Source organism: Pan troglodytes, chromosome 7 (genome assembly GCF_028858775.2).
Source record: "Pan troglodytes isolate AG18354 chromosome 7, NHGRI_mPanTro3-v2.0_pri, whole genome shotgun sequence".
Classification (NCBI taxonomy): Eukaryota; Metazoa; Chordata; class Mammalia; order Primates; family Hominidae; genus Pan; species Pan troglodytes.
This window is the reverse complement of record NC_072405.2, coordinates 48,260,650-48,277,677: the sequence shown is the minus strand read 5'-3', so window position 1 is coordinate 48,277,677 and position 17,028 is coordinate 48,260,650. Positions and strand designations below refer to the sequence as shown.

Genomic DNA, 17,028 nt, shown 5'->3' with positions numbered 1-17,028 from the left:
CAGCCTGAGTGACAGAGTGAGACTGGCTCAAAATAAAATAAAAAAAATAATAATAATAAATAATAAATGAGCCCTTCATCGTTGCTTAAACTGATGCCCATCGAGAAGAAGAAAGTACCCATTTTCCAGGAAAACAGGGTAGCACCAAGCAGGGAGCACGTTACTCCAGGCGCAGGTAACCTGCCAGGTAACAGGAGAAGCTGCTCTCTGGCCCTCACCTCTGCAGGCTGCGCCTCTCCTTCCTGCCAGACATAACCCATGGTGAGGAAGCTCAGGACCAGGTGGGCCAGGCGCTGCTCCCGGTGACCCTTCAGGAACTGGCAGCTCAGCAGGGGCATCTGTTCATGAAAGTCCAAATGCCGTCAGAGGAGGGATGGGAACGGGGACAGGGGAGGGAACGGGGGCCGGGGACCTGGGATGTGAAGGGACCTTTGGGTGGAAGGCAATGGGTTATATTTTAATGAAGGTACAAAGAGCCCGCACACACACCCATTTATCCCCAGACCCAGGACCCTGCAGTATAGGAGGTGGTCCACACGACTTTGCTCAGGAAGAACCTAACCGCCCACCCGAGCCCACAGTTTGTCCCCATGGCTGTGGCAGCCTCCCGTCTCCATCCCTGAAGCCACTGCTTGGCTGGAATGTTGTAGGATACTTAACTCCCAGGACCGAACGGACTAATTTCCTAGGAGTCTTGCATGGCAACTTTTACAAGCCTGTCTTATCCAAACACTGTGGCCTGCTTGCTATCGCTGACCCTGCAACAGCCCTGTGCGGTGGGTGTTCCTCTCTCTATCAAACAGGAGCAGGAGCACAACCCCTGACGCTGCCTGGGGCTTTTCACACCCCCTCCACCCCCGCCCTCCATGCCTATAGCCCTGTTGCCATAATGGGGAAGACACAGCATCACTGTGACGCGTAAAGGCAGCATCATGGTTGAAAGCAACACTTGGTAAACAAGTATCAGCAGTTTCTCCGCGCTGCCCGGGGCTGCCCTGCCTGACAGCAGCGGCCTCTGAATTCGGCTTCCAGGCGCGTCCCCTCTGCTCGCCTCTTCCCCTCGCCCCAGCCCACTCCCCAGCTCTAGACACAGACTGATCTGGATCTTCCCGGGTGGTCCCCTCCCGGGTCCGAAGCGCCAGAAAGGAGGGCGGCAGGGGGTGTTTTTGTTGTCCTTTTAATCTCCAGGCACCGCCACGTGGGCGCAGAGCTGGGGCTCCTCCAGCGCAGGCCCGGGTTGAGGTTGGGGGTATCCTCAGGCTGGTCCTTCACCTGCTGTCCTCCCCATGGCCAGACTGCGCACTTCTTCCTCCCAAAAATGAGCTCTCATTCACCATCCCCAAGGGTTCTAAAATACAGCTAGATAGAATGAATAAGAGCTGGTGTTTGATAGCACAACAGGAGGCTACAATAACATTGTACATTTAAAAATAACTGAAAGTGTAATTGGATTGTTTGTAACACAAAGAAAGGATAAATGCTTGAGGTGACAAACACCCCGTTTACTCTGATGTGATTATTACATGTTGCATGCCTGTATCAAAACATCTCATGTACCCCATAAATGTATACACCGACTATGTGCCCACAAAAATTAAAAATAAAAATAAAATTGGCTTTCAGAATCACAACTAGAATGTGCCCTAGGCTTGCAGGGGAGGCACAGCTGGAAGGAGGGAGTACTGTTGAGATGTTACTTGTTTTGTTTCGTTTTGTTTTGTTTTAGAGACAGGATCTTGCTGTGTTACCCTGGCTGGAGTGCAGTACAGCAATCATAGCTCACTGCAGCTTTGAACTTCTGGGCTCAAGCAATCCTCCTGCCTCAGCCTCCTGAGTACCTGGGACTACAGGCATGTGCCACTGCATCTGGCTAATTTTAAAATTGTTTGTAGGGATGGGGGTCTCACTATGTTGCCCAGGTTAGTCTCAAACTCAAACTTCTGGGTTGGAACAATCCTCCCACCTTGGCCTCCCAAAGTGCTAGGCTTACTCATGCCCGGCCTTGAGATGTTGCTTTTTAACAGGAACCAGGTGAGCATTATAACAGCAGTTATTTATTAAGTACATTTTAAATTTATTGACACTCTCTTAGCCAAAACCAGGTAGTTCATTGTTTTCATTGGCATTTTTGTTTTACTCTTGAGATTGAGCATTTTTGCCGTTTATCATCAATTCAAATATCTTTCACTGTCTTAACTACTTATATTATTTGCCCATCTTTCCCCATCAATCATTCATCTTACTGATTTCATAGAATACATTTTGTATTATGGATCTTAATCTTTCATATAAATGTTCTAAAATTTTTTTTAGTTCATTGTTGTTTAATAATTTATTTTGAGTGTTATATAATTATTTTTGTTATATCTAGACACATTTGAAAGATACACTATTAGAAAATCTCAATACTTTTCTCACAAATAAATAAAAAATATTAATCACATTTTATTTCTAAGTCAATTTGTTCTGAATTGTAAATGACTTTGAGGACATGAGCACAAAATTATTTGTCCCTGATGACAGGTGTATTAAAAGTCTATGAATTAATAGAAATAATATCGGACTAAAAACAGAAATACTAATTTGTGGGTTTCCATAACAACGGAAAGGTACTCTACCTTCAATGCTTTTCTTAATGCTACTCAACTAACATTTTGACAGTCTCTGGCCTCAGTTTGGGAGGGCCAAATATGTGATTTTCCCTCTAAAAGCAAAAATGCAGTTTGAGGAGCTTCTCAGAACCATTGTGAACATTTCTTTAGAATCTGCAACATGATTCAGCGCAACATGTTTGCACTATTTTCTGCTGAACACTTTGAAATGCATCTTATAACTTCCTATTTATTAGAATCATTTCATGAATTTATACACCGTGAATATAAATTAAACACATGTAATATCTATTTAAAACCTAAAGAGTAGACATAAGTAAACACTTATTTACTCATCACTCAGCTTAAGAAATAGAACTTGACCAAAATTTTTGCAACCCTCTGTGTACCTCTCATTGATTGTAATATCCTGCTTGCTCCTCGAGAGTATCTATTTGTTGAATTTTGTATTTGTTATTTCCTCACTATTTATATATCCTTCAAAATTCATATATGTACGATCACTGAACAATATATTATTGGCCAGGCACAGTGACTCACACCTGTAATCCCAGCATTTTGGGAGGCTGAGACAGGCAGATCACTTGAGGTCAGGAGTTTGAGACAAGCGGCCAACATGGTGAAATCCCATCTCTATAAAAATACAAAAATTAGCCAGGTGTGGTGGTGCACACCTGTAGTCCCAACTACTTGGGAGGCAGAGGCAGGGGAATAGCCTGAACCTGGGAGATGGAGGTTTCAGTGAGCCAGGATGGTCCCACTGCACTCCATCCTGGAGGACAAAGTGAGACACCATCTCAAAATATATTGATTATTTAGTTTGAATGCTTTTGAACTTAACATAATAGAATTATACTGAATACAGGATATTCTATGATTTCCTTTTCTCATCACCATTATGGCTTTGACATTCATCATTACTGGATGCATCTGCAGTTTATTTATTTTCACAGTTATTTTATGTTTTTTTGCTATGATAAACGATACTTTCATACCTTTCTGGGTGCACAGGCCTAGGAAGCTCTAAGGTATTTATATACACAAGAAGGAAGTTCTTAATAGGATTTATATTTTCAACATTGCCAGATAATGACAAGCAGTTTTTGAGAGAGGTTGTACCCACAGTGAATAAAAGATTCAGGTGTTTTATATTCCTGCCAATACCTGTTCATGCCAGACTTTAAGCATTTTTCAGTTGTATGGTTATAAAATGCTATCCCATTATGGTTTTAACTTTCATTTTCTTGACTATTAATGATAGCTTGCATTTTTCAGATGATATATTGGGAACTTGTGTCTTCTATTCCACAAAATGTCTGTTGAACATTGTTTTTTATTTGGTTGTTTTTCCAATCAATTTACAAGATTTTGTATATTCAGGATACAAATCTTCTTTTCATTTATATGTGTGATAATATCTTCTCTCAGTTTGTAGCTTGGCTTTTCATTGTCTTTTGGCCTGTTTTGATGAACAGAGGTCCTGTTTTAAGGATATCAAGTATGTCATAAAAATACTCCAATGTTGAATGGCGTGAACCCAGGAGGTGGAGCTTTCAGTGAGCCAAGATCACGCCAATGCACTCCATCCTGGGCGACAGAGTGAGACTCCGTCACAAAACAAAAAACAAAACTCCAATGTTGTGCCATATTAGAAAAATCTTTATTTTTTTTTTTGAGACGGAGTCTTTCTCTGTTTCCCAGGCTGGAGTGCAGTGGCATGATGGCACGATCTCGGCTCACTGCAACCTCTGCCTCCTGGGTTCAAGTGATTCTCCTGCCTCAGCCTCCCAAGTAGCTGAGATTACAGGCTCATGCCACCACACCCAGCTAATTTTGTGTTTTTGTTTTGTTTTGTTTTGTTTTAGACGGAGTCTCCCTCAGTCACCAGGTCACCAGGCTGGAGTGCCGTCGTGCAATCTCGGTTCACTGCAACCTCTGCCTCCCGGGTTCAAGCTATTCTCCTGCCTCAGCCTCCCAAGTAGATGGGACTACAGGTGCGTGCCACCACGCCCAGCTAATTTTTGTATTTTTAGTAGAGATGAGTTTTCACCATATTGGCCAGGATGGTCTCGATCTCTTGACTTTGTGATCGATCTGCCCACATGGGCCTCCCAAAGTACTGGGATTTCAGGTGTGAGCCACGGTGCCCAGCCAATTTTGTGTATTTTCAGTAGAGATGGGGTTTCACCATGTTGGCCAGGATGATCTCAAACTCCTGATCTCAGGTGATCCACCCACCTCGGCCTCCCAAAGTGCTGGGATTACAGGCGTGAGCCACCGTGCCGGGCCCTAGAAAATTCTTCCTTTATCCCAGTACATAAAGATACTCTCCTACATTTTCTTCCAACAGATGAAACATTTTTGATTTTGACATTTAAGTTTGTATCCATCTTGAATGAATTTATTTTTGTTTGTGGTGAAAAGAGCAGAGCCAGTTAATCATTGTGCTATGTGCCAACTCTATGTATGGATTACTATTCATGTTTTTACCATCGTGTTCCCAACGTTTCACCCTGTCATATGTTTAGTATGTATTCCATACACACATGGGTCTGTATGTAGGTCCTCTATTAAGTTTTTGGTTCCCTTGTTTATTGCTGCCCTGATGCCATCTGGTCAGAATTTCTGTGGTTTTATAACATGCCATGAAAACTGATAGGACAAATCTTACTTTGCTGTTAACTGTATATTATTTTTCTGGTTCATTTGTTTTATAATCTGGCATAGCACACCAATACAAACATTATTTTGGCTGGGCACAGTGTCTCACACCTGTAATCCCAACACTTTGAGAGGCCAAGGCAGGTAGATCACTTGAGGTCAGGAATTCAAGACCAGCCTGATTTTGGTGAAACCCAGTCTCTACCAAAAATATAAAAAATTAGCTGGGCATGGTGGCAGGAACCTGTAATACCAACTACTCGGGAGGCTGAGGCAGGAGAATCGCTTGAACCCGGGAAGTGGAGGTTGCAGTGAACCGAGATTGTGCCACTACACCCCAGCCTAGGAGACAGAGCGAGACTCCATCTCAGAAAAAAAAAAAAGAAGAAAACGAAAAACAAGAAAACCCATGATTTTCATTTTACAACTCTCACTCCACTATGTCCCAAGTTTTGTTAAAAAGAAATATGGAGTTTAGCTGTATCATTTTAACACAACTTGGTCACAAGAATATATACCTACACACAATGCACCATTAGAATGCTATTATAATATTTTATAAATTATTTTCTTATTTCACAGTCACATTATCAATGATTATAATTACCATAAATTTACTGATTTCATTGTTTCACAGTATTTCTTACATACTTACATTTTTCTTTCCTAAGGAAAGGAAATTATCAGCTATTTCTTCAAGAAGACCAGGCTCCTGTTATTGGAGAAGGATATTTATCTGGGCAGTGGGTTTGCTCATTGCTACTGGGATGTCACTAATTCTAGATCCTTGCAGTGGATAGATCTAGGAAACGTGTGTGTGTGTATATAAATACATATAACTCATTATATAGGCATATGTAAGTAGTATTATGCATTCTTATATATTTATAAATATTAAACAAAACATGACTTCATACTGATGTCTCCAACTCTAATCCAGTGGCATGTATTAATTCTAGCTTTCCCTCCTACCCCTTGCTAATCTATAACTTCCTTCACTCACAGTGAAACATCATCCACCATCTATTTACTTATTGTTCAACCCCAGTATGTACAGGCATACTTTGGAGATAGTCAGGGCTCAATTCCAGACCACCACAATAAAGTGACTATCCCAATAAAGCAAATCGCACACATTTCTTGGCTTCCCAGTGCATGTAAAAGTTATGTTCACACTATAAAGTGTGCAATAGCATTATGTCTAGAAAAACAGTGTACATTACAAAGTACTTTATACCTTAATTATAAAGTACTTTATTGCTAAAATATGCTAATGATCATCTGAGCCTTCAGTGAGTCATAATCTCTTTGCTGGTGGAGAGCCCTGCTTTGATGCTGATGGCTACTTACTGTTCAGGATGTTGGTTGCTGAAGGTTGGGGTGGCTTAACAAAACAAGGCCGTTTGCCACATCAATTGACTCTTCCTTTCACAAAAGATTTATCCATTGCATGCATGCAATCTGTTTGTTAGCATTTTTTCCCCAGTAGAACTTTTTTTTTTTTTTTTTTTTTTTTTTTTTTTTTTTTTTTTTTTTTTTTTTGAGATGGAGACTTGCTCTGTTACCCAGGCCAGAGTGCAGTGGCGAGATCTTGACTCACTGCAACCTCTGCCTCCCAGGTTAAAGCAATTCTCCTGCTTCAGCCTCCCAAGTAGCTGGGATCACAGGAGCCTGCCACCATGACCAGCTAATTTTTGTATTTTTAGTAGAGGTAGTGGTGTTTCATCATGTTGGCCAAGCTGGTCTCAAACTCAACCTCAAGTGATCCGCCTGCCTCGGCTTCCCAAAGTGCTGGCGTGAGCCACCACACTCGGCACCCAGTAGAACTTCTTTTAAAATTGCAGTTAATCCTCTTAAACCCTGCTGATGTTTTATCAACTATGTTTATGGAACATTCTAATTTTTTTTTATCATTTCAACAATGTTCAACAACATTTCAACAGCAGCTCAAACACAGTATTTTCACCACGAGTAAATTCTGTGTTGTGCAACTACTTTCTTTGCTCCATAAGAAGCAACTTATCTCTTAAAGTTCAATCATGCAGCCGGGGTGTTGGCTCACGCCTGTAATCCCAGCACTTTGGGAGGCCAAGGTGGCTGGATCACCTGATGCCAGGAGTTTGAGACCAGCCTGGCCAACATGGCAAAACCCGATCTCTACTAAAAATACAAAAAATTAGGTGGGCACGGTGGCAGGCACCTATAATCCTAGGAACTCGGGAGGCTGAGGCAGGAGACTTGCTTGAACCAGGGAGGCAGAGCCTGCAGTAAGCCAAGATTGCGCCACTGCACTCCAGCTTGGGCAATAAGAACGAAACTCTGTCTCAAAAAAAAAAAAAGAAAAGAAAAGTTCAATTGTAAGATTGCAGCAACTCAGTTATAAAATCAGATTCCACTTCTAATTTTAGTTCTCATACTATTTCTGCGACATCTGCAGTGACTTCCTCTGCTCAAGTCTTGAACCCCTCAAAGTCATCCATGAGGGTTGACTTCTTGCAAACTCCTATTAATGTTTTTATTTTGACGTCCTCCATGAATCATGAATGCTTTTAATAGTATCTAGAATAGTGAATCCTTTCCAGGTTTCCATTTGACTTTGCCCAGATTCTTCAGAGGGATCATTATCTGTGTCAGGAATAGCCTTACAAAGTATAGTTCTTAAATAATAAGACTTGAAAGCCAAAATGACCCCTTGATCCATAGGTTGCAGAACAAATGTGTTAGCAGACATGAAAACAACATTTATTTCCTGTATATCTCCATTAGAGCTCTTGGGTGACCAGAGGCATTGTTAATAAGCAGTAATATTTTGAAAGGAATATTTTTTTCTGAGCAGTAGGTCACAACAGTGAGCTTAAAGTATTCAGTAAAGCATGCTGTAAATAGATATGCCATCATCCAGGCCTTATTGTCCATTTACAGAGCACAGGCAGAGTAGATTTAGCATAGCTGGTAAGGGCCCTAAGATTTCGGGAATGGTAAATGAGCACTGGCTTCAACATAAAGTCACCAGCTGCACTAGCCCCTAACAAGAGAGTCAGCCTGTCCTTTCAAGCTAGGCATTGACTTTTTTCTAACTATGAAAGTCCTGGACCGGGCGCAGTGGCTCACACCTGTAATCCCAGCACTTTGGGAGGCCAAGGGGGGTGGATCACGAGGTCAGAGATAGAGACCATCTTGGCCAACATGGTGAAACCCCGCCTCTACTAAAACTGCAAAAATTAGCTGGGCATGGTGGCACGTGCCTGTGGTCCCAGCTACTCAGGAGGCTGAGGCAGGGGAATCACTTGAACCCGGGAGGCAGAGGTTGCAGTGAGCTGAGATCGCACCAGTGCACTCCAGCCTGGCGACAGAGTGAGACTCTGTCTCAAAAAAAAAAAAAAAAAGTCCTGGTTGGAATCTTCTTCCAATAAAAGATGGTTTTGTCTGCGTTGAACACCTATTTTTAAATGTAGCCACTGGCCAGGCGTGGTGGCTCATGCCTGTAATCCAGCTTTTTGGGAGGCCAAAGCGGGTGGATCACCTGAGGTCAGGAGTTCAAGACCAGCCTGGCCAATGTGGTGAAACCCCGTCTCTACCAAAGATACAAAAATTAGTCAGGCGTTGTGGCAGATGCCTGTAATCCCAGATACTGGGAGGCTGAGGCAGGAGAATTGCTTGAACCTAGGAGGTGGAGGTTGCAGTGAGCCAACATCATGCCTCCGCACTCCAGCCTGGGGGACAGAACAAGACTTTGTCTCAAAATAAATAAATTAATAAATAATAAAAATAAAAAATAAATGTAGCCACCTTCATTGATGATTTTAGCTGGATCTTCTGGATAATTAGCTGCAGCTTCTCCATCAGCACTTGCTGCTTCACCTTGCACTTTTATGTTGTGGAGATGGCTTCTAGCCTCATACTTCATGAACCAGATTCTGCTGGTTTCAAACTTTTTTTCTACAGCTTCTTCACCCCTCTCAGACTTTGTAGAATTGAAGAGAGTTAGGGCCTTTCTTTGAATTAGGCTTTGGTTTAAGGGAAGTTGTGGCTGGTTTGATCTTCTATCCAAAATACTCAAACTTCCTCTATACCAGCAATAAGGCTCTTTTGCTTTCTTATCATTCGTATGTTCACTGGAGTAGCACTTTTAATTTTCTTCAAAAGCTTTTCCTTTGCACTCCCAGCTTGGCTGTTTGGCAAAAGAGGCCCAGCTTTAAGCCTATCTGGTTTTGACATGACTTTCTCACCAAGCTTAATCATTTCTAGCTTTAGATTTTTTTTTTTTTTTTTCTTGAGAAGGAGTTTTACTCTTGTTGCCCAGGCTGGGGTGTAATCGCACAATCTAGGCTCACTGCAACCTCCATCTCCAGGGTTCAAACGATTGTTCTGCCTCAGTCTCCTGAGTAGCTAGGATTACAGGTGTGCACCACCATGCCCGGCTAATTTTTGCATTTTTAGTCAAGACAGAGTTTCGCCATGTTGGCCAGGCTGGTCTCGAAGTCCTGACCTCAGGTGATCTCCCCGCCTTGGCTTCCCAAAGTGCTGGGATTAGAGGCCTGAGCCACCATGACCAGCCTCTAGTTTTAGATTTTTAAAGTGAGAGACATGCAACTCCTTTCACTTGAACACTTAGAGGCCAGTGTAGGATTATTAATTGGCCTAATTTCAATATTATTATGTCTCAGGAAATGAGGAGGCCTGAGGAGGGGGAGAGAGATGGGGCAATGGCTGGTCAGTGGAGCAGTCAGAACACATACATTTATCAATTAAGTTTCAGGACTTATAGGGGCACAGTTTATGGCACCTTCAAAACAATTATGATGGTAACATTAAAGATCACTGATCACAGATCACTGTAACAGATGTAATAGTAAAGAAAAAGTTTTAACTATTGTTAGAATTATCAAAATATGACACACAGACACCAAATGCGTACACACTATTGGAAAAATGGGGTTGACAGACTTGCTTGATGCAAGGTTGCTACGAATCTTCAATTTGTAAAAATTGAAATATCTGCAAAACACAAAGGTATGACTACATGTAAAGCAGTTTCACAACTGTTCACCCGCACCCCATGAAAAACTGATTTACCAATTAGAGTATAGTGATCCTGTAAAGTTTCATTTACCGTAAGCCTTATAGATTCTAGTCACAACACAACACTATTTTCTGGAGTAATTTAAGTCCATTCCTTTCCCTTCTCCCCACTCTCTTCATCGAAGTTATATAGTGCATTTGTAGTCCAGTTAGGTGGGGTTTTTTTTGTTTTTTTTTTACTTTTTTAAAAATTTGCTTTAAGTTCTGGGATACATGTGCAGAATGTGCAGGTTTGTTATATATGTATACATGTGCCATGGTGGTTTGCTGCGCCTGTCAACCCATCATCTAGGTTTTAAGCCCCTCATGCTTTAGGTATTTGTCCTAATGCTCTCCCTCCCCTAGCCCCCCCACCCCACAACAGGCCCCGGTGTGTGATGTTCCCCTCCCTGTGTCCTTGTGTTCTCATTGTTCAACTCCCACTTACAAGTAAGAACATGCGGTGTTTGGTGTTCTGTTACTGTGTTAGTTTGCTGAGAGTCCAGTTAGTTTTATTTGTCACAGTCTGCATTGCATCCTAGTATTCTCCCAATTTTCTGGTTTATTTTTTAAAATTTGCATACATGAAAGTCCATTCTTTGTGACATACAATTCCATGGGTTTTTCAGTGCCTAGAGCCATATATCCATCACCTGAGTGCCATATAAAACAGTTTGATCATGCTAAACATTCCCCTATATATTACCTTTGCAATCAACTACCCACTCCTTACCTGTCTCTAGTAACCATAAAGCTATATTTAATCCTTCTAGTTTTGCCTTTTCTAAAAAGTCATTTGAAAAGAATCATACAATATAGGCCTGACATCTTTCATTTAGGTAAATGTATTTAAGGTTCATCCCTGTCATTGCACAAATTAATTGCTCAATCATTTGTATCGCTGAATACTATTCCACTACCCATCCCACAATTTACAATTACTATAATTTGGTTTATTCATTCCCCGGTTGAGGGATATCCTGTTTTCTTCAAGTTTTTTTTTTTTTTTTTTTTTTTTGGTGATTATGAATAAAGCTGTTATAAACATTCACATATGGATTTTTTTTCTGGGAACGTACATTTTCCATTTACTTGGATAAATGCTTAGGAATGCTATTGCTGAGTTGCATGGTAAATCTATGTTTCATTTTATAAGAATCTGCCAAGCTAGTTTTCAAACTGGCTGTACCATTTTGCATTTCAACCAGCAATGAATGAAAGTCTCTATTGCTATATGTCCTCTTCAGTATTTTGATATGGCCAGATTTTTAAAAAATTAGCCATACAAATAGGTATGAAATTGTCTTTTAGGCCAGCACGGTGGCTCACGCCTGTAATCCCAGCACTTTGGGAGGCCAAGGCGGGTGGATCACCTGAGGTCAGGAGTTTGAGACCAGCCTGGCCAACATGGTGAAACCCCGTCTCTAATAAAAATACAAAAATTAGCTGGATGTGGTGGCGGGTGCCTGTAATCCCAGCTACTCGGGAAGCTGAGGCAGGACAATTGCTTGAACCCAGAGGCAGAGGTTGCAGTGAGTCGATATAGCACCACTGCACTCCAGCCTGGGCGACAAGAGTGAAACTCTGTCTCAAAAAAAAGAAAAGAAACTGTCTTTTAATATTTAGCATTACAGGTAAACAGTCGTATGTATTTACTCTGTAAATAAACTATTTTTCATTTTTGTTTTCTATGAATATGCAGATTTCTTTACCCTAGAAAATTCACAATTTCATCTGAGTATTTACATGTGCCCCCCAACCCTCACCCCAACACTGTCTTTCTGATATAAAAAACTCAAATATTTCTTAAGGTCTAAAAATTTTGTGCTTATATGTTGGAAGTTTTACTTTTCCTCCACCCATCTGCTTATGGGATTCCATTAAAAGAAATTTGGATCACCTGTGTTGCTCTTTTTTATATATTTGTATTTTTCTGATGGTTTGCACTCTTTGATTTTTCTTTATGCTTTATGAAATTTATCAAGGAAGTCCCTAAGTCACTATATATATTTTTTGCAATCAATGTTTTACTGAATTTGTTGGGTTTATATTGAGGAGTTCTGGGATGTGTGTGGTTTTTTATTTCTAATAGTTCTTTTTATATATCAGCTTTCACTTAATTTAGGAAGGCAATATACTGGATACACTAAATAGAATATTTAAAGCACTAATATCATCTCATTTATTGGAGGCCATTGGTCCTGAATGCCAAGTGGGCTACCCTCTTCTTTTTGAGTTGCCCATTTTTTCCATATTATTTGGTAATTTTGCCTATTCAAATTCATGAACGAAGGTTAGTTTTATTAAGATTAGTGTCTAATATGGATTTCTTATTGTATTTCCAGAGTTCTGCTGGATTTCTTCTTGCATAGCTCCCTCTGATCATGTCTTCCTAGGAAATGTGAGTGAATGGGTCTAAGGCAATTAATATATTTTGTTTCAAGATACGGATAGGTATGTTGAGACATTCTAAGACAAGGTGGTTGGCTTAGGTGCACTGTAAGATCAAAGCTGTAAATTCACTTATTGTGTTGTCTGTAGCAAGTAAAGGATCCAGAGAACACATGTTTTTGTTATAGCTCCATCTGTGGTTCTAGAAACTATTACATTTGCCTCTCACAGGAAATTGCTAACTGATTCAGTCTCTGGAAACTATTGTATTTGCTTCTCACAAACAATTCCTGTTTCAATTTCAGCCTTTGGTGGTAAAGTCTAAAAACTGGCCTTGATTTGTTAGGTATTTTCCAGGCAATTAAGAGTAGGGATAGAGGCCGTGCATGGTGGCTCAGGCCTGTAATCCCAGGGCTTTGGGAGGCTGAGCCTGGTGGATCACAAGGTTAGGAGTTCGAGACCAGCCTGGCCAATATGGTGAAACCCCGTCTCTACTACAAATACAAAAATTACATGGGCATGGTGGCGGGTGCCTGTAGTCCCAGCTACTCAGGAGGCTGAGGCAGGAGAATTGCTTGAACCTGGGAGCTGGAGGTTGCAGTGAGCCAAGATTGCACCACTGCATTCCAGCCTGGGAGACAGAGTGAGACTCTGTCTCAAAAAAAAAAAGAAAAAAAGAAGTGATAGAGACCAAGAGTGCTGTGTTAGTTTTATGCGCTGCCATAACTAATGACCACAAACGTCATGACTTAAAATAGCAGAAATGTACTCTGCCACAGTTATGGAAGATAGAAGTCCCAAATTAAGGTATCAATAGGGTTGATTTCTTCTGGAGCCTCTGAGGGAGAATTTGTTCCATTCTGTTCCATGCCTGTCTCCTAACTCCTGGTGACTGCCAGCAATCCTTGGCACATCTTGGCTTGTCAATGCATCATTCCAATTCTACCTCCATCTTCACGTGATGTTTTCCCTTGTGTCTATGTTCCTGTGTTTAATTTTTCCTCTTCTTGTAAGGACACTCATCATATACAATTTAATCCAGTATCACCTCAGCTTAACTCGAATACATCTGTACACACCCTATTTCCAAATAAGACCACTTTCACAGATTATGCATGCACATGACTTCTAGGAAGACACTATTAAACCCAGTAAAAATTTGTATTTTAATATATATATATATTTGTTTGTTTGTTTTGTTTTGTTTTTTGAGACAGAGTCTCACTCTGTGGCCCAGGCTAGAGTTCAGTGGTGTGATCTCAGCTAACTGCAACCTCTGTCTCCTGGGTTCAAGTGATTCTTCTGCCTCAGCCTCCCAAATAGCTGGGACTATAGGCATGTGCCACCATACCCTGCTAATTTTTTGTATTTTTAGTAGAGACATGGTTTCACCATGTTTCTCAGGCTGGTCTCGAACTCCTGAGCTCAGGCAATCCGCCAGCCTTGGCCTCCCAAAGTGCTAGGATTACAGGCGTGAGCCACCACACCCAGCCTAAACCCAGTACAAATGTTAGGTGATAGATTTCACACTCGATTTTAGCCAAAAGGCCAAGAAGGAATAGGGACTGGTTTCAATGCTGTGCTAGGAGGAGCCCCAATTTAACAAGTCCTTCTCTTCCTTTATGGCAGTTAAATCAAATAAAGCCTGGTAAATGCCTACGGCAGACGACCTCATAATTCACAAACTGAATTCTAACCTGCCCTCCTGCCAACTGTTCCAGGCTTCCCTTGCTTCTCTTCTCTGCTATTCTGAGATGGGAAAAGGGGACTCATGGGGATCTCCCTCTGCTTTGGTTAAATCCTTGACATGGGTCCTGTAAACTTATTTCTGGATTTTATACATGATTTGCTTAATACGTTCAAAAAAATCCTTTAAATTTTTATTCCATCATTGGAACTTTTCTCTATTTTTCTGTGTTTACAGATAGTTTTTTTCTTATTTTTGGATTTCTTTGGTCATGTCAACACAACATTTTATCTATCAGGCAAAGAAATTACTCTGTTTAGTTTGCTATCTTCACAGACATTGAAGCCAGTCCCTTACTCATCTTTTACAAGGTTCTAGTGCTTTGCACAGAGCAAACATTCAATGAGTATTTTAAAAAGAATTTGTAATTCTAGACATTAAATATTATCCATCAGCAAAGGGAAATTTTGGAGAGTGGAAAACTTTTTATGGACTTCCGCAATTATGTGGTACTCCAAACTGATAGATTAAGACAGATGGAGAAGAGACTACAGAGAAGTAATGAATGTACACTGAATGCTATTATAGGACAAGAACTACAAAAGAGCCACTTTGAAAGTGATTTACTTCCCATAACAATACTGTGAGACCAGAGTTTCTCTCATTTTATAAATAAGGAAATGGGATTACAGAATTGAGTACCTTTTTCAGGGTTACATAGCTATTAGGTTGGTACAAAAGTGTTTGTGGTTTTTGTCATTAAAAGTAATGGCAAAAACTGCAATTACCTTTGTATCAGCCTAATCAACACTTTTGTGGAATTTACAGGCTTATTGGATGTTTTGTAGAACCCATGGCCAATTTTATAATTCAGAAATTCCCTCCATTTAACTATTCTATAACACCTAGGACAAAATCAAGTTAGACCCCCTCAGTAACAACAGAGCCTTGAGCACGTACATGGAATGAGGAACCTGAGAATTTCCAAGCTGACCTTCTTAGGCGATACCTTGTCCATTAGTTAGTTTATCATTCCCACCCAGATTCTTCTTTAAACAAACATTTGGTGAGTTATTGGCATGTGTCAGGCATTGTTTTGTGCTGGCTCTGAAAACCTTAGGAAAACACATGTATCAGATTACGAAGGGGTCATTCTGTTTTTCAGGAAGGAAGATATAGCTTTGCTGATAAGCTCAATGGTAATGAACAGTTTCCCAGGACAATTGACACACTTCCACAAGGCTAAGAAAGAAAAGTGGTATGATGATGAAAACAGAATGTGATGAGGGGGTGAAGAGAAGAATACCTTGTCCACATGAGCTTGAAGCTGGTGAGCATCAATCAGTTGAGGAAGTTTGTTGGCAATTTCCATCCAAGGCCTATAATGATCTGGAAGTTCTTTCTGCATTTAAAATAGAAACATGTAAATATTTTAGGCCTCTCTGGAAAGGGGCTTCCGAGAGTAGCTATTTTCACATTTCAGTCTTCAGGGGAATTCAAGTCAATGCAGTTGAACGAACATTGAGAATGCACCATATGCTAGTTAGGCCCTGTGCTCACCTCAGATACACAGATGACTAAGGAGCATATTGCCTAGTACGGGAGAAAAACGCATTAGTCAGATATATGCCAATGCAGTAAAATATGTTTAATTACTGATATCTGTGTGAGCCAAATAACTTGCAAAGAAGAGGAAGTAGTTAATTCTGTCAGCTGTTGTGAGGAATTAAAGTGAAATATTCATAAAAATATGACAGTTGATCCCAATTTTTGGAGGGGAAGTGACTTTTTTGGGTATAAATGTGAAGAAGGGAAGGTAGTAAAGGTAGAGGGGACAGCAGATAAACAGATGTAGGTGCTTCCTGGGACAAAGATGACTCAGTGTTGCTAAAATATAAAACTCAAGAGAAAGTGATAGAGGCAGGAGGCAGACAGATGCCTAGGCAGATAGGGAAGGGTCCCTGTGAAACCCCACCTTCAAGCCTAAAACAGTCTAAAGGCTGAAAGGCCAGACTCCTGGTCCCAGATGAAACCCGTGACCCAGAGGGAGAACTTCCCCTATTGGCTCACCCTTTCCCGATTGATTCTTTCTGAATAATGCCTTTTAACCAATCAAATGTTGCCTTTTCTGATACTACCTATGGTTTGCTTGGGCACACCCACATGCATACTAGGAAAACTGGTGGAACCACCAGGAATTCATGCCTTATGCTGGGGAGGAGCCTAGCCTTTTCAGCTTGTGTGTGAAAGTCCTGGTACTCCATTGTGAGGTGGAAGACTGCTGGTGAAACCCCTCTCTTTGCAGAGAGCTCCCCTTTTGCTTAATAAATTCCGTCATCCTCACCCTTCACTATGTCCACCTGCCTAATTCTTCCTGGTCATGAAACAAGATCCTGGATTTCGCTGAGCTGAGGAGCAGAAAATCCTGCATCAAAAGGATGATGAAAGATGAGCCTAGAAAGTTACATGAAATGTGCTGTGTGTAGAATATATGAATTTTGCCTTTCTGTAAGTTGGTGACATGGTTTGATTTGAATTTTAGGAAGATAAATTTGTAGGACTTTAGGATATAAAGTCAGATAAGGAAGCCTTTAAAATACTGTTCAAGGACTAAAC

The 17,028-nt window shown here is 40.9% G+C and overlaps 1 protein-coding gene across 1 annotated transcript in view; it reads right to left on the bottom strand.

Annotated features, from left to right (window-relative positions):
• Positions 1–16,676, bottom strand: part of IDO2 (indoleamine 2,3-dioxygenase 2) — a 53,649-nt gene extending 36,973 nt beyond the window's left edge. Inside the window, exons 1-4 of the mRNA XM_054656458.1 lie at positions 16,584–16,676; positions 15,973–16,005; positions 15,719–15,814; positions 219–338 (exon numbers count right to left, since the gene is read on the bottom strand). Coding sequence (XP_054512433.1) covers positions 219–338; positions 15,719–15,814; positions 15,973–16,005; positions 16,584–16,676 — 342 coding nt within the window. The remainder of the gene's footprint in view (positions 1–218; positions 339–15,718; positions 15,815–15,972; positions 16,006–16,583) is intronic.
• Positions 16,677–17,028: the final 352 nt, after the last annotated feature.